Raw genomic sequence first — 17,902 nt, 5'->3', positions numbered from 1 at the left:
CTGATACCAAGAACAGAAAACACTTGTCACTTAATGACTGGAGACATTTGCCAGCTACGAAATTTGCAGTAGGCACATTGGGAACCTGCTATAATTTTCATATTAATACCTCAACTTCTTTAAAGGAAAAATCTAGAAAATTTCTACAGAGAAGTTTCCCCCACCCCACCTTCCAGGGTAAACTGCCTAACCAATCCAGTGTGGATTGGCCTAGACATGTAACTTTCACCTGTATCCCCCAGAGGCCCCATCTACATTCACCTCACCCATTGCTGGACCGAAGAATATAAGTGTTTGCCTAAAGCAAATATACTTGGAAGTTCTCAAGGATTTGGAAAAGGAGAAATTTCCACCTCGCATCTGGGTAATGGGGTAGTAGCCAGTTACACAACACATTCCCCGTACCTACATGTGCGTACCCACACAGGTCACCCCAGCATGCCACTCAACTGGACCTAAGTGTCTAAGATGAAGTTACAATTTAGGTCTCAAAAAATGTTTCCAAGGCTCTCCACCAAAAAAAATAAAATAAAATAAAAAATAAAATAAAATAAAATAAAATAAAATAAAAAAAAAGGAAAGAAAGTAAAGAAACATCATTCTGTTGAGGACTAAGAAAATAAACTATTTTAATATTTATGAAAGTAGTTTTTCCCAAGTAAATACTAATATTTGCCAAGGTCTGCAGATACAAGTATGAAACAAAAAAGGGGTAACCATCTGAGTCTAATAAAGTATATGGAACTATGAAAAAGAGTTGAACATGCTTCTTAACTGTCTTAGTAAATTTCTTTAATGTGTTTTGAAAGTGGCCAAATGTTTTAGAATTCCCTGTGTTTGGGAATAAGCCCAGATGCTTTTAAATTTAAGTTAACCAAAAGTCAGAACTAATAAATTAGAAAGTTCTCAATTTGGGATTTTGAGCCCTTGCATCCAAATATAGGTAAATTTCAAACCTGACTTGGGCTCTCAGGCTACGTGTGGGTTGCCAAACATCTGGGCAATATTACAGCTAAACTTTGTATGCATTTCCACTTTTACTTAGAAAAAATATTTCAAAAATCCACCCACTGGTCACAGCAGACCAGACTGAATGGCCAGATCATAAAATCTCATGCATGAACTTTGCCAGCGTCCTGTCAACTAACACGCCTGCAGGAATCCTGTTTCGGAGAGGCTTTCAGGAAGTTACCATCCCTTGAAGGCCTTTATAAGCCCAAGAAAAGAGGAGAAAGGTAAAAGTAGATGGGAATTTACCACCAGAAGAGAAACCGATCTGACTTGGTTAAGGTAGATCTAGAGATAGTGAGAAAACTGACCTGGATCCTCTCCATAGTATCCAGGCAGACACTAACAGCATTCTTCCCAAGTTAGGATTTAGGGAAGAGCATTACAGGGTTATGTAAAAGTCAGCCTCAACTTACAGTGTTTCTGTCGCACACCACGTACTGAGCCTTGCAGTGCATCAATATGTGTGGGCGGTATAAGGAGAAAGACTTATTTACTAGGTAAGTCTCACTAAATACCTGGAATTAACTCGGTCTGTTACTCCTTTCACTGGAGAGGGAGTCCTCCCTGCTTGCTCTGCAAGCGGCCCTTAATACGTGCAATGTGGTGCAAACGGTGCTGGGGAGTCCCACTCCATCACGCATCGTCGACCTCATCAGATGAACCAAAGGAACAATTGAACGAGAGATCCTAGTTTTCAAAAAGGCTGAGTCACCCAATATCCGTAATAATTTCCAAATTGGAAAAAAAAAAAATGTGATGGCTGTCAGGTGATCTGCCACGATTGGAAGAGGTTAGCAGCGGCTGCCTGTGTGTGAACCCCCATGTTCCCCCGTGGGTGGCAGGAATGCTAGCTGCTTAGTGACACCAAACCGTTCCTTCCAGATGCTCCTTATCTGAATGTGCTGTGGGGGTTTATTTGTTAGATTGAGTAGACTCTCTTTTCCAGGACTCATCTAAACCATAGAATAATTCTCTCCGGAGCTCACCTCTGGTCCCTTCCTGAATCCGGAAAGTGAGGACCCCCACCTGGAAAGCCCGGGGAGCTGAGGAAGGGAGGGTGCCTGCATTGAGAGCGCCCCCCCAACAGGCAGCAGGGTGCAGGCATGGGCCAGGGGCGCACAGACCCAGAGCCTCGCCTCTGAGTCCTGGCTCTGCCAAGTCCCTTAAACTCTTTAAGAGTCTTATCATTTTAGTCTTTTAAAAATAAGAGGGTTGAAAGTGATCCTCAAAATACTTTCCAGTTCCGATTCTGCAGCTGATGAAATTCTGTAGTCATTGCACGTGGAAGCATTTTATCAACTTTGGAATGAGATGCTGGATCTTTTTGTTGTTGTTGTTTTTTTATTTAACACTGAATCTTTCAGTGCTCCAGTTTTCCAGACAAAAGATTTTAAAAGTGAAAGCATGTTGAACCCCAGGCCTAAACCTCTCATTCTCCAGACGAGGGGACCCGTGCCATGCTTTCTGGCCTCTCTGTGTCCTTCCACTCTGTCTCTCATGTTAAATGCATTTCTAGAAGCGCTTTATAGAAATCGTCAGAAGTCTCTTATCAGGTCATTTTATAAGACTCATTTCATTTGGAGATCATGAGGTCCGGTGCTCTATAATTAGTTTTCAGTCAGGCCTGCCAGACAGGGTACATACCATCTTGAAATCATTTTATTATTTTTTTAAGATTTTATTTATTTAAGAGAGAGAAAGCACACAGAGGGAGAGGGGGAAGCAGACTCCCCGCTGAGCAGGAACCTGATGCAAGGCTCCCTTGATCCCAGGACCCTGGGATCATGACCTGAGCTGAAGGCAGATGCTTAAGCAACTGAGCCACCCAGGTGCCCCTTGGAGTCGTTTTAATCTGGCCCATCCTGGAAGCCTCCCTGAATCCTTTGCCTTGTGTAGGACTCCTTTAGGTTGCCTGAATTTAAGATTTTTCTCTTTTTTTTAAGATTTTTAAAATGTATTCATTCACAAGACACACAGAGAAAGAGGCAGAGACACAGGCAGAGGGAGATGCAGGCTCAATGCAGGAAGCCTGATGCAGGACTCGATCCCAGGACCCCGGGATCACGCCCTGAGCCAAAGGCAGATGCTCAACCGCTGAGCCACCCAGGCGTCCCTGAATTTAAGATTTTTCTATTCTCGCTTTTCCTCAAATGCCTGTTGTGTTTTTCATGAAGCTTTTCACATTGCCCTTATTTTCACACAAAAACAAGCAAAATAAGAAATCTGAGGCATGTTGTTATAAGGTTTCCAATGTAGTTGCTTATTATTGAAAAGGTGACTGATGATCCCATAAGGCGCGAAGCCGGATGTTCTGAACCATATTCATCTACAGGTGACGTGGAAAAATACCAGTACTGTATTTGAAACTACACATTAAAAATGTTTCTCTAAAATATTACCCAGGAGGTCTAGCAGGCAGCTCATTTGTGCAAGCAAGCAGTTACCCTGAGGGGAAATCTTTGGGTTTTGTTAGGTTTGATGACATTGCGTTCTTAACGTGTCTTACTTTACATTTTACTTTGTTGATGATGCTCAGCACTCATGATAGATCTTTTACTATGGTTAGTTTTGTTTGCTTTCGTTTTATTTTTTTTTTTTATAACCTGTTTTTCCTCTCCTGTCTACCTGATGATTTTTGAATTGTTTGTCTGTATATAGCTATAGACATAGATGCTACTGGCTTAGATGCAGAAGAAAATGATATTCCAGCAAACCACCGCTCCCCTAAACCCAGTGCAAACAGTGTAACGTCACCCCACTCCAAAGAGAAAAGAATACCCTTCTTTAAGAAGGTAACAATAACTTCCAAACTCCCATCTGTCCACCTGCTCACCTGCACTGCGTCACATTTCTGGTCCTGTTGACTGTCTGCGTCCTTTGATAAGCCAATAACGTGCATGCTGTGTTATTCTTTGTTTCTTTTCCATGCTGCTGTAGCTAAGCAGAAGCAGAAATCGGTAAGTTTACATTGACATAAGCTGTGTTTATCCTGCCACTGGCATCATTAGCATTAAATCCCAGTTTCATTTAAATGCAGTCATTCCTATCCCAAGAAGAGAACCTCTCAAACAGCTAATTGAGTCCTTTCAAACCTACTAAATTCAGTGAGTGACCTTGTTAAAGCAAGATTACAGTACTTATCCTTTTTGATGGAATAAATATCTACCACCAAGGGAATCTGTTCCAACATTCTGAGATGTCAAACGCTGACAGCTCCAAATAATGCACCTCTACTGTGCATGCTTATTCTGTCTTTGTCTCTTTCTTTTTTTCCAGAAATTTAACTTATATCAATCATATTAAAACCATTATTAGATTCTGATTTATGCTATCCAGATACATAGCTTGTACTAAAAGAAATTATTCAATTTTTAATTTAGTCAGTATTTAAACTTCTAATCCACTAGGTGCAAAATCTGCCGATGAGCAAGACCATTGGAAAACTGCAGGCTTGTTTTGGCGGTTTACTGTGAGTTTCTCCTCTTGTCCTCTATAAGTACTCTCCCCCTGTTCTTGCCTTCTCAGTCAGGTTGCAGGACCTCACCTGTCAGATAATGGGGCAGTGGCCATGCGTAGAGCCTTTGCCACTGGCCAGGCAAGATGCTACACGGTGATGCTCCTTGTCCCCTGACTGCAAACCAGAGTATTCCAGAGCTCCCTTTACTCCAAACAAAATCTGTTTCTTTTCACACGTTTTGTAGCTTGAAAGCATTATTTTTTAAGGACATCACCTCTTCCCCACCGCCCCAACACACACACACACACACACACACACAATTTCCATTCCTTCCTTTCTTTTGACACACCACTTTGCACAGCCAACTGTGCTGTCTTCTGGAATCCTACTTCCTACTATTGAGCCATGTGTCCTGCACAAACCATGCGGACATCTCGTGACGTGTGTGGAGGAAAGCCGCCTCTGTCCCAAACTCTGTGTCCTTGGTTCTCTTCCCCTGCACACAAGCATTTTGCCACATGGAGGAACTCTAAAATTATCCATGAGATGTCAGAGACTGCACTGTAAAGTTTGTTGTTTTGTTTTGTTTTTAAATAAATGAGGATTACTTTTATAATGGAAGACCTCGGCGCTCCAGACAAAAATGAAAACCTGGATTTTTTTGTGTGTGTGTTAACACAGACAGCCCCTGCTTGATGCAAACCCTCACAGTGGGCCCTTCTCTCTGGTCCTACCTTCTCGGCGCAGCTAAACCTTGCAGCCAAGTGACAGACAGTCTTCCTAGTGCGGATGCCTAGAAAATCAGCATCCCTCAGACACTCTGAATTTTATAGAGCAGTGACATGAACTGAAACCATGTTAGTCGAGATATATTTTCAAAGTTTGCTTAGTCTTAAATTCTCAACCTTGAAAAATGTTGATTGTGATTTTTCAGCTAAAGAATTGGAACAAATAAGGCTAGCAGGAAAGAGTAGGTAAAAATGATGGTGTCGGTATCCTTAGGGCATAAAGTACCAATATTCCATCAAATAAGGTAATTTCTGTAGCTACCCTATTGAATAAGAAGCTGATTGATGACCAGCATGGGTAATGCTTCGCTAGTTGGCAGCCAGAGATTGAAGGAACCAAAGACCTCCAAAATACTGGGCCACTTAATACTTACAGACTCAAAATAAAATTTCTTGGTAGCTATGCAATTCATATTCCCAATTCCAACAATGGAAAAGGTATTCTTATACTGAATAGCTATAAGGACTTGGCTTCTAAACATTCTCAGTATGATCCCAGATGGAATCACTGTCATGACAAATATGCTTATGATGCCTTCGGCACTGGTATTCATTCTTCTGTTATTGATTATGTGGTGAACTTCAATGTAGAGCTCAAAACCAACAAGACAACCCGAGATTCACGGATGAGGCTGTTTTCCATGTTTTAGGCTGCTTTTAGACTGGTGCTTGTGGCCTCTGTGCTGTTACTGTATTATGTTTGTCTTGTTTTGTTTTGTTTTGTTTTTTTCCCTGTTTGAAAATGTATTTTACCTTTCTTGTGTCTATTAAAATTAAGTTTGAACACTAGGTAAAATCTGAAGGACTAAAATTTGACAGCACGGTCACAGCATTATTTTCACCCCCCATAAATATATTTGTCTGCTACTCTAGACGAAATCTCAACATGGAAACTATTGAAGCTGAAATGCTTTTTAACTCCCCGCCCCGAAGCAAGTTAAATTCGATCAAAGTCATAAAGTTTGTAATGGGCAATTTTTTAAAAAGATTTATTGATTTGAGAGAGTGAGAGCGAGCGAGCACAAGCAGCAGGGAGGGGCAGAGGGAGAGAGAGAGAATCTCAAGCTGATTCAGCGCTGAGCACAGACCCCCAGGCAGGGCTCTCAGTCTCCTCACCCTGAGATCATGACCTGAGTCAAAACCAAGAGTCAGAAGCTCAGCTGACTGAGCCGCCCAGGTGCCCTGTAATGGGCAATTTTAAGCAACAGTAGAATGTTCTTGGGCAACAGGCTGATGCAGAAGTTCACATTCGCACGTTAGTTTTGCAATTTCTTAAAATAGTTAAAAAACTTTTTTTTGTCTCTGTGATTCTAAAAATATATCTTTTTTAGACACTCCTTAATGCCGAAAGATTCACATGACACTGATTTGTTTACCTCCGTGTTTAAGGCCTGTCTCTCTCTTCTGCAATAAAAAAAAGTCATTTTGAGTCCCTGTAGCATTTTCTGCTTTGGAAATAGCTGGTTTTGATGTAATCAAGCAGATTAGCTGTTGTTACCTGAATTTTTTGAAAAAAAAAAAAAAAAAAACTTATTTTGACCATTTTATGTGAAGCAGCTAAGCTGAAAATTTTGCGAAATTTTAGAAATTGCTGCAAAATTTAGCTCCTCCCTCTGCTCTTCCAAAAAGGAGAGGAATTATCCTGGAAAGGCATGAATTAGTTATATAACAGAGACATTACCTAAACCACTCTAGGGAAGCATATTAGATGTGCAAGTTGATAGCAAACCTGTGAGGCCCCTGTAGCGTGCTTGAATATGCTATCACACATTAACCACCTTCCTTCCAAGACACATAAACCTTATATTTCAAGTTTCCACGTTTCAAGGTCTAGAGACCAGAAATTCAAAAACATGAATCACTAACCTGTGCTAGTGACCTTAATTACTGCTTGCTGGAACAAGCATGCCTGTTAGCCTTAAACTCTCACAGTAATGCAGGGATTTTCAAGTATTTGGTAATGAACTTTATAATGTTTCAAAATTAGGCTTTATCCAGGTAAGACAAACCTCTAAGATGCAAAGCTAGCTAAGACCTTTCTTTTCTCCGTACTTAACCACGATAGGCCTGATCGTTCAAGTCTTCAGAAAACTCTCAAATGCATTTGAAAGCCGTGTTAACTTCCAGTAAAGCCTAAAGCATCTATTCTGCATGAGGCATGTTTCTGTTCTTTCACCTAGTTTTTGTTCAAAAGCAGCACTTCCTGCTTTAGGAACTAATATGTCAGTAGTATTTCTTGAGGAGAGCAAGAAAACTGTAAACAATTCGGTACCTTGAGAACTTTAGGAAAATAAGCCCACCAATCTTTGTTTGAGTTTATTGAAGAAAGAGGCAAGTAATAAAAAAAAATGTATATTAAAAAAAAAAAAAAAAAGGAAAGGTCTGGAAAGCCAGTGCCTCCTATTACAGAGTTCAGAAAGAATAATTTATACTTAAAATATTTAAGTTCCCCTGCCTGTCAACCATCTGAAGTCCTCCCCTCTCTTTCTGCAGACAGAGCACACTCCTCCTTATGATGTGGTACCTTCCATGCGGCCAGTGGTCTTGGTGGGCCCTTCTCTGAAGGGGTACGAGGTAAGCGGCTGCCCTCTGGAGCCCCCTATACTTGACCTTCGCTTGCTGAACTGCTCTGTGACCCCCACCTCCCTCTTGAATTTAGAGCTTAAAGACTTCTAGCAGGGAAGCATGTTTTTTCCAGGTTGTGGTATATATCTCTTCCTGTTGTGTTCTGTTTTTATAGCTGTTGCTTTGGAGGTTTTGCTAGCTTCTTACTCAGTCTGGGGAAATGGTATCAAATGGAGAGTGCCTGAAAACACTTGCAATGTCAGTGTATCATCACTAAAACATCAGGATAAATTTGGGGAACTTGGCCTTTTTAATTGTCATTGTATCAGAACTCTGCAGCAGAAAAATGTGAAAAAAAAAAAATGTCATATGTGCAGTGCTGTCCAAATGGGAAGCCCAGGTTTTTAAACAATCTTAGGAATATAATTGTTGTAATTAGTACTATTTTCATTTTATCTTAATGTATTGCTTGCTCAATTGCAGGTCACAGATATGATGCAGAAAGCGTTGTTTGATTTTTTAAAACACAGATTTGAAGGGCGGTGAGTATTTCAGAATACTGGTTTTGTGGATTTCTTCTTGAAGATGACAAAAGCCGGGTGGGACAGGCAGGTGATCACAGAGAAAACTACTCTCCAAAGTCTGTATGGTGATGGGCAGTAAGTTTCATTCAGCTCAATCTGATTCAGTAAATATTTGTCGGTTTTGCTCAGCACATCCTCAGTCCTAGATAAGCAGCTCTCTGTTCCTGCACCTGCCTCTGTGAGGGGAACCTGGCCACATCCCCACTGACCTGTATCACCCTAAATTTATCATTAGCTGGCTCTTAATGCTGCCCAGAAATAATATTTAATAGCTCTCTTCTATTCACTTTTCTACTCTTCAAGACTTCTGTACCATTTCCTTTCTCACCAAGCCCCAAAACCCCATCTCCTCTCCCTCCCCAATGAACTTGCTTCCACAGACACAGTAGAAGCAAACAGAGGAGAACTTTCAAAAGATTGTCCCACCACCACACCGAGCCCAACTTGCATGTTTGCCTGGATGCTCTGCTTCTACTCTGTTCCGAGCGATGGCCATCCCACCCACTTGGGCACTAGATCCCATTCCCCATCTCAACACAACTGTAAAACCCTTGCCTTTCTCCTCATCACTACTTCTCATTCTAATGGAATCTCCCTCAGCACCTAAAAATGTAGTTATTTCTCCCTTCTCAATGAAGTTTGAACCATATTCCCCTCTGCTATTACATTTTCTCCTTTTCTTTACAGCAGAACTCCCTCAAAATGTGGTACCTACTTGTTCTCCTTGTACTGATGTGGTCTCCAGTTACTCATCCATCACTCAACCAAAACTAGTCCTATCAGATGAGCAGTGACCTTCCCATTACCAAATCCATGGGTGAATCCTCAGTCCTCCTCTTAATGGACGTGTTGGACTGCTTCATCCTCTTTTAAATACTTTATGTGTGTGATCTCTGCAAGTACGCTTTCCTGGTTTTTCTTTGATCTCACTTTGTCTCCTTTTTCTCCTTGGCTGGTTCTTCCTCTGCAACTAGACATCTTGGAGCAGCCACGGCTAAGTCCTTTGGTCTTCTCTCTTCAAGTTACACTCATTCCGTGAGTGGTTTCATTTGATGTTAGACTTGTAAATAGCATTCCTTTGCAGGTCTGTGCTCTGAACTCCAGATCCATATATCCAACTGCCTATTCAGTATCACTGCCAAGGTGTCTAATAGACTTCTCAAACTTCCCAACTTCTCCCAAAAACCTGCTCCTTTCATAATATCCCACACCTCAAATACACCTGCTTTGTCTTTCGGACCCAAGACCCATCTGCCCCAGATCACTGAATCATTATTTTTTTTTTTTTAATTTTTAAAAATTTTATTTATTTATGAGAGAGAGGCAGAGACATAGGCAGAGGGAGAAGCAGACTCCCCTTGGGGAACCCAATGTAGGACTCGATCCCAGGACCCTGGAATCATACCCTGAGTCAAAGGCAGATGCTCAACCACTGAGCCACCCAGGTATCCCTCACTGAATCATTCTTAACTGTCTTTTTCTCTTGTATCCTGCCTCCAAATGCCGTTGTCTGTATCTTCAAAATCTATCAAGAATCTGATGACTTCTCACACATCTTCTGCGATCCTTTTGGCCTAAGACACAGGCACCCCTCCCTGGATTATCATCATAAATAGCTTCCTAACTTGTATCTTTGCTTCTGTTATTGCTTCCTTAACCTCTCTTCTCAATTCGGCAGCCAGAACAACTCTGTTAAACTGTGAGTGGGTCTTATACCTGCTTTGTTCAGATCCATCCAATAGCTTCTCTTTTCACTGAGTAAAAATCAAAGTCCTCATAGCGGCCTTTAAGACCCTCTCTGGTCTGACCATCCACAATCCCACCCCGCTCCTTACTTTTGACACCATCTCTTACATTCTCATTCTGCTCCTGCTACACTGACTTCCTTGTTCCATGAGTGTTCTAGACATCCAGATACATGCCCACCTCAGGACCTTTGCACTTACATTTTCCTTTGCTAAGTACACTTTTCCCTCAAATACTCTCCTTGGTATATGTGCACACTACACACACACACTCTTTCTCTCTCTCTCTCTCTCTCTCTCTCTCTCTCTCTCTCTCCTTTCCTTGACTTTTCCCATAATTCTTTTGTATATTTTATTTATTAATTTTGTTTGCTGCCATTGTCCTATAGTTAGACTATCAACCCATGAGGGCAGATTTTTGGCTTTTGTTTGTTTGTTGAATCTATTCTGTGAACCGTTGTGTTCTTAATGCCTGGGACTGAGCTCAGTGTAAAGGGCACATGGGTGAATGTTGAATGAATGTTTTCCATATATGTCCTGCTAGAGAAATGCAGAGATGTTGAAGCCACTCACTGTCTTTGTAGACCTTAGATGTCAACCATAAACCGAAGCCTTGAGCAGTAAAATACGAAATAGATGAAGGGGCAGCTCAGCATGTGCATGTCCAAGGTATACAGATTATAAGGGGAGGAGGGATTGATGCAGACAGGAATGTTCAACATCTAGGAAAGGGTTTTTAAATGGTAACTAAGATTTCACTAACTCAAATTAGAAAGAGAAAGGCCTGTCCAGTAGAGGGTGTTAAGTGGGTGAAGGCACCAAGGTTTGCCAGAGCATCATGTGGAAGGCAAGCTTCCTAGAGGTCTTCAACTCAAGTCTCTAGACAAGGAGTGACTGGTAACAGAGCCAGGGCCGTATCTGGTGTACCATGTTCATCGTCTTGGACATAATCTTTGTCCTCTCTTCCCTTCCCCACTCAGTCTGCTTCAACAAATTTTACTGAACATACTCTGTGTGCTGGACATTGTGAGGAACAAAGTCAGATGAGGGCTTGGGCTTCATGGAGCTCACTTCTAGTTAGCTGGAAGGAAGACTTGAGTCAAAGAATCTGTGGTCAGAGTTAAGCCAGTTCCCGAAGCATCAATGACACAATAGGAGTCTAAAATGGAAACTGAAATTTAAGCGAAGAGTAGATTTCAGGGGACCTAGGAACATACAGGGCTAGTTTACATTTCTGTATTTTTTAAAAGATTATATTTATTTATTTGAGAGAGAGAGAGGGAACATACACATAAGCAGGCAGAGAAGTAGAAGGGAAGGAGAGGCGGGGCTCGATCCAGGACCCTGAGATCACAACCTGAGCGGAAGGTAGACACTTAACTGACTGAGCCACCCAGACATCCCTGTATTTATGTATTTTTAACAAGACAAATTTGGTGCCTCTCCTCTATGTCCCTGTCCTTCTTACAATAGATAGTATCTGTGGGTTTGTGTTCTTTTAAGTTTCTTTTTTTTTTTTCTTTTTTTTTTTTTATTGTCTTTTAAGTTTCTTAGTATACCCCTTGCTTCCTTGACTGCACCTGCTCTTACGGTCATTTGTAATTGATACCGACTTTCAGCAGGGGAGGCAGGGACAGCAAGACAAGCAAAGGACTGAAAGAGACAGAAAAGGAAGTAGAAACTATAATCAAGGTCCACCTTATCAAATGTTCCTAATTCAATTTTGTTTTTCATAACTTGAAATATTTTTTAGTTTGTGCCAGGAAAACACCACCTTTGGTGTGGTCCAAGGCAGTCTGGCACTGGCCAAGTAAAAAAAAAAAAAAAAAAAGCATCCTCCCCCAATCAGGCTTATTTACCTTTCAGTTCTCTATGCTTGGCTCTGTCACTTATCCTAATTTGGGATTGTCTTCTTGAGCATGCACACCCAGGAAATTGCTAGACAAAGCACTGTGCTTTCCATGACTGACTTAACCCACTGCCTGTTCCAAAATGCCAAAGATGGAAAAATGCGATGGCATTTCCTTACTCTTTAAACCTAGTAAGTTCTGAATTTGGAAGAGAGATTCCAGCCATAGGGCATAGCTTGAACCCGTGCTCTAACATATTAGCCCATTCAGATTGATTTCATTTAAGAAACAAATGAGCAAAATATTTGAATGTTGTATCAGTCTGTTCTTTCTGGCCAGAAGTAATTTTCACATGGCTTTATTAATGGAGCAGTCTTGGCTCATTTGACTCATAGAGCTCAAGTTCAACATTCTAGGCTTGGGAATCACCAATTAAAGATCTTTAAAGGAATGAAGAGGGTCTCTAACAAACACTTGGAAAATTCCATGTAAAATTTAATTTTTTAACCTCTGGCAAGACATCTAGAGTACCTGGGTCATTAAATGTCTTTAGTTTTGGTAGCAGTAGGGGGGAGAAAACTTATCGAAAGTATCAGGTACCTCCATGCACTTGTAATTTTAAAATGGAAAAATAAATTACTCCTTAATTATCTATTAAATAAACTAAATTTATTTTTTAAAAACTTGAAGCCCATGGGGGAAAGATATATGAAAGGAAGTGCTGGTGATGGAAAGATTCTTGATAGGAATTCTTTTCTGTTCTCAAACCTAGTTAAGTTCATTTGTTGAAGCCCTGGAGAGTTGTCAGAATTGTGATCTTGGCTGTTAAATAGCATTTAAGTGTGTCAGGTCAAAGAATAGATGATAAATCATTATCCTCTTTCTGTTGTGTGGCATAGAGTAGCCCATTTAAAATCCGATCCATCCTAACCAACTGTGTCATGTAAACAAAGCAATCTGCGGATTCATCCTTGTAGGACATTGACAGGTAAATTAACAAGGAAATAGAGGACAAAGAGGAAAGCTACCACCAGTGATGAATTGGGTTTTCCTCCCCAGTGACTTTGAAAATGTCAGCTGTCAGCACTGAAGTGTCTGGAATGCGAACTGAATTGTAGGGATGTATACACTGGTGAATCTTCTGCAAAGGAATCTTACTGGAAATCAATAATCCTGGGCAACTGTACATCACTTAGTTTTGTTGTGTAGATAATTTGCTTAGATGTGAGACAACTTCTTCTAAACTGGTGGTTATCTAGCCTGGCTGCATATTAAAATCATCTGCAGCATGTTAAAAATAAAATACCAACCAAATAAGGGCTTATGTTCCACCTGTGGCCAACTGAAACCAAATCCCTAAGGGAGGACCTAATGTACCTTTAGAAGTTTACATGGTGGCAATTTTGGTATCCCATGAGGGCTAAGAACCACTACTCTGAACTGTCCCCCGAATTTTGCCCTTACAGTTTTCAAGGTCTCCTTTTTGGCAGAACCCCAAGTAGTGACAATTCCCAAAGCATAACTTTAGGAGTTGAAATAGGATAGTGACCCAACTTCACACAGCCTACGAAGCTAACCACAGAAGCAGGTCAGTGGATTCTCAGCTGAGCAGTACCATGTGCAGAAAGGCCCAAGCAGGTGGGAGAGGGAGGATGTATTATTATAGAAAATCCTGTCCTGCTGCTGGGTCAGTTCCCCATGTAGAAGGACACACCTACACTGTGGTCATCAGGAGAAGCTGGGCCCCACATAGCTCTGCTAGTGTAATGCCCGGCGCTTCAGGTGCTGACTCTGCCCCCTGCCTAGAACACCATGCCCACACTACCCATATGGCTCATCCCCTCACTTCCCTCACCTCTGACTACAGGTCAACTTTTCTGAAAGGTGTTCCTTGAACACCAAGCATGTACCCTCTGCCTCACCCCATCTGTGTCCTCATTACCCTGCATTATTTTTTAATGGTATTTATGACCACCTGACATCAGACATCTGTCTACTTCCTTCCACTCACTCTCTCTTCCATGAGAATTTGGGTTTCTTAATAGCACCCCAATGATTAGCACATAGTAGGCACTCGATAAATCAGTGTTGAATGAATGTCTCCCTTCATGGTGCCACAGTTGCTCCATGTGAAGGGAGTACTGTTACCTCCTTTATAGCTGGAGCTTCCCAGATGGTACGACCCTAACTGCTAGACCCACCCCCAAATAAATAACTTTTTTTAAAAAAAGATGGAGACAGAGGGGTGAAGAGAGAGAGAAAGAAACCCAAGTGGTCTCCATGCAGAGCCCGATGCAGAACTTTATCTCAGGACCCCAAGATCACAACCTAAGCTGATACCAACAGACGCTTAACCACTGAGACACCCAGGTGCCCTTAAATACAAACATCTTGAACAATGACCAAGCATTGTGTGTTTCACCTATAGCCTGATTTCACTTGTGAATGCATTTTGAAATAATAATGAAAATGTTTAGATCAGTGTTTTAGTGTCTCCTTGCTTTTAACACATTGAATAAAATTTTCATCCAAGTACAAAAAGCTAGGGGATCCCTGGGTGGCGCAGCGGTTTAGCGCCTGCCTTTGGCGCAGGGCGTGATCCTGGAGACCCGGGATCGAATCCCACGTCGGGCTCCCGGTGCATGGAGCCTGCTTCTCCCTCTGCCTGTGTCTCTGCCTCTCTCTCTCATTCTGTGTGACTATCATAAATAAATTTTAAAAAAAAATTTAAAAAAAAATAAGTACAAAAAGCTCAAAAATCATATGCTTATTTTTTTTAAAAAAACAGCAGCCCCACTGGCAGTAAGAAGAAATGGAAACATACAACAATACAGATGAATCTCACGTGCATTATGGAAAGTGAAAGAAGCTCCATTCAAAAGGCTGCAGTAATATTTGGGGAAAGGGAAAGCTTTAGGGACCAAAAAAAAAAAAAAAAAACCCAGTTCTGTGGGTGCCAGGGGTAGGGAAGAGGGGCAGACTGACAACTAAGAGGGCAGCACAAGGGAATTTTGTGGGTCGGGGTATGGAACTATTTTCTATCATGACTGTGATTACAGATAGAGAATTCTATTAACTGGTCCAAGTTCTGGAAAGAATGAATTCTATGGGGTATAGATGAACACAGATTTCTCTGTAAAAGCCAGTGTCCCTTCCCACACTTACTAAATGCCCTGCTCTTCAGATGGCAGCCACTCTGAACTGTTTTAGCTCTATCTTTTGGTTATTTACTCCTTGCTTCCCAATAACATGCCTGATTTGCTACTTGAGTTATCGGTGTTAGGCAGTGGCTACTGGCTTCCTACCTCACAGGATATTTAGCTCTCACGCATCATCTTCCTGTCTGTCCCGGCCTGCACACATCTCAGCCTGCACTCCCAACATTTAAATCCTCCTTTCAGCTGGCTCCAGTTTTTAGTAGGTATTATGACCATGTGGATAATGTTCAAATGAGCCACACTATATACTATAATCACTTTTTCTTCTGTGTTTCTGTGAGTTAAGTAATTTTACTTTTTATCGTCCTTAACTTCCTGTGTATTTGGCACTGATTCAGTCCTGGACTCCCCAGTTGTCTGGACCTCCTCACAGTATATGGAAATGCATCCTGCAGCCACTCAGTTTCGTCTTCTTGAACCTCTGGAAGCATGCTGCCATGTGCAATCTGGACGGTTCTCTCTTTGCTGGGCGTACATTTGTGATTTTGGGACATCCTTCACCATTACTCAGGAGATTCCTTTAGCCTTCCTCTTGGGTTGGAGCCCCCTTTCCTTAGATCTGTTGATCTAGGGTTTTCCTTATCACTTCAATTAACAACATCCTCTGGTTGTTTCCCCAGAAAAGTACGTAATTTTGTGAGACCCTGAATGTCTAAAAGTATCTCTCATCAACCCTTCCATGTAATTGAACGTTAAAATGGCTACAGAATTCTGATGGGAATAATTTCCCCTTAGAATTTTGAAAACTTTTGGGATGCTGAGTGGCTCAGTCCGTTAAGCATCTGCTTTTGGCTCAGGTCATGATCCCAGGGTCCTGGGATTGAGTTCCGCGTCAGGTTCTCTGCTCAGTAGGAAGTCCGATTTTCCCTTTCTCCCTCTGTGCTCTTTCAAATAAATAAATAAAATCTTAAAAAAATTTTTTTTTGAGAGCTTTCTGCCCCATTATCTTCTGGCTTCCATTGTTGAGAAGCACAGAACACTTCCATTTCTGATCTTTAGGACCTTTTTTCCTTTGTCCCCCATGTCACGAAATTTATAAGACTATGTCCCGATAATAGAACTCTCAACCTCTGTGCTGAACCTTGGAAAATCAAGACTCTTAATTCTGGCTTTTTTTTTTTTTTTCGTTGAGTTCTTATTCTATAGAAGGTGAGCCTCCTGGGTGGTTCTCTCATTTGTATAATTTTTCTCTCTGTGCCTTTTTTTTTTCCTTTTTTTAACCCTTTAGATTACCCTTGTTTGGGGATCCCTGGGTGGCGCAGCGGTTTGGCCCCTGCCTTTGGCCCAGGGTGCGATCCTGGAGACCCGGGATCGAATCCCACGTCGGGCTCCCTGCATGGGGCCTGCTTCTCCCTCTGCCTATGTCTCTGCCTCTCTCTCTCTCTCTCTCTCTCTCTCTCTGTATGACTATCATAAATTAAAAATAAAAATAAAAATAAATTAGATTACCCTTGTTTGTTTTACTCTTTAGATTTTCTTAATATTCCAGCTCTCTTCTTTTGAATTTTTCTTTCTGTCATTTTTATTTTACAAAAACTCATTCTGAGTTTCGAAACAGAAATTTGTTATAGTTTCATGGATATAATAATCTCTTAGCTTTCAACTTCACATACAGGTGTCCCTTGAACAACAGGGCTTTGAACTGTGTGGCTCCACTTCTAGGAGGATTTTTTCAGTAAATATACTGGAAAATGGGGGTGGGGAGAGACAATTTGAAAATTACTTTTCTGATTCATTCCCATCTCTTCCACTAACTAGACTCTTAGCTCTCTGAAGGAAGACCATGTTTGTCTTGTTTTTACTTATTCTTGGTGCTTTTCACAGCACCACACTTTGGGAGGTGTGAGAGTGCAGGGGCTAAAAATACAAGTTTTTGGGAGTCTGGGTTCAAACCCCAGCTCCACTGTTTAAAAATATATAGCCTTGGATAACTAACCTGCTTTGGCTCATTTCTTCATCAGCAAAAGTAGGATTATAAGAAACCTCTCTGCTAGAGTTTTGCAGGATGATTTAGTGAGATAATCCAGCTAAAATGCTTAGTACTTAGTAAGCACTGATAAATGTCAGCTAAGGTGTGAGATAAGCAAAAATGAATGATTAAGTGCCCTAACATCTTTTCATTTGAAAATACCATTCACTATGTATTTCATACTTAGGTGAGTTTGGGAATGTACTTCTGTCCCCTTGTATTCCACTAATAACCTCAGGGTCTTCTGTTACTTTTCCGCCACCAGGATATCCATCACAAGGGTCACGGCTGACATCTCACTCGCCAAGCGCTCAGTGTTAAACAATCCCAGCAAGCACGCGATAATAGAAAGATCCAACACGAGGTCGAGCTTAGGTAAGTCTGTGCTATGCTGGTGGGTTTAAACATTTCTCTCCCGAGGCTGCCAATGAGAAGATCTAACTAGATGACAATTCCATGTGTCATAAAGCAGAGAAGAAATAGACCCATGTTGCCAGTGGCTAGTGCTACAGTCTTAGTGATTTCATGCTATGGAAAGATTTGTTATGATAGTTTTGAGTTAAATATTCCACTGGCTGTCAGATTTAATGTTTTGGTTTTGGTTTTGGTTTTTCTGTGTGTTTGTTTTTTCCACTATGAGCTTTGCTGTATCTAAAAACTCTTGGCTTTCTATTGGTGTTACCATGAGCAAGCTCACTGACCTTTTTAATGCCTA

General features: G+C 41.3%; 1 protein-coding gene across 13 annotated transcripts in view; it reads left to right on the top strand.

The window, feature by feature from the left end:
* The window catches only part of CACNB2 (calcium voltage-gated channel auxiliary subunit beta 2), a 374,475-nt gene that overhangs the window by 339,874 nt on the left and 16,699 nt on the right, over positions 1–17,902 (top strand). For 8 of the 13 annotated variants that reach the window (XM_072825623.1, XM_072825625.1, XM_072825632.1 and 5 more), the window contains 4 exons: positions 3,670–3,803; positions 7,750–7,830; positions 8,305–8,363; positions 17,453–17,562. In XM_072825623.1, the coding sequence (XP_072681724.1) occupies positions 3,670–3,803; positions 7,750–7,830; positions 8,305–8,363; positions 17,453–17,562 (384 nt within the window). Of the gene's footprint in view, positions 1–3,669; positions 3,804–3,948; positions 3,969–4,418; positions 4,481–7,749; positions 7,831–8,304; positions 8,364–17,452; positions 17,563–17,902 lie in introns of all 13 variants that reach the window. The other 5 variants (XM_072825626.1, XM_072825634.1, XM_072825635.1 and 2 more) reach the window with 2 other exon arrangements.

This window comes from Canis lupus, chromosome 5 (genome assembly GCF_048164855.1).
Source record: "Canis lupus baileyi chromosome 5, mCanLup2.hap1, whole genome shotgun sequence".
Taxonomy (NCBI): Eukaryota; Metazoa; Chordata; class Mammalia; order Carnivora; family Canidae; genus Canis; species Canis lupus.
The sequence above is the reverse complement of the archived record's forward strand: the minus strand, read 5'-3'. Positions and strand labels throughout refer to the sequence as shown.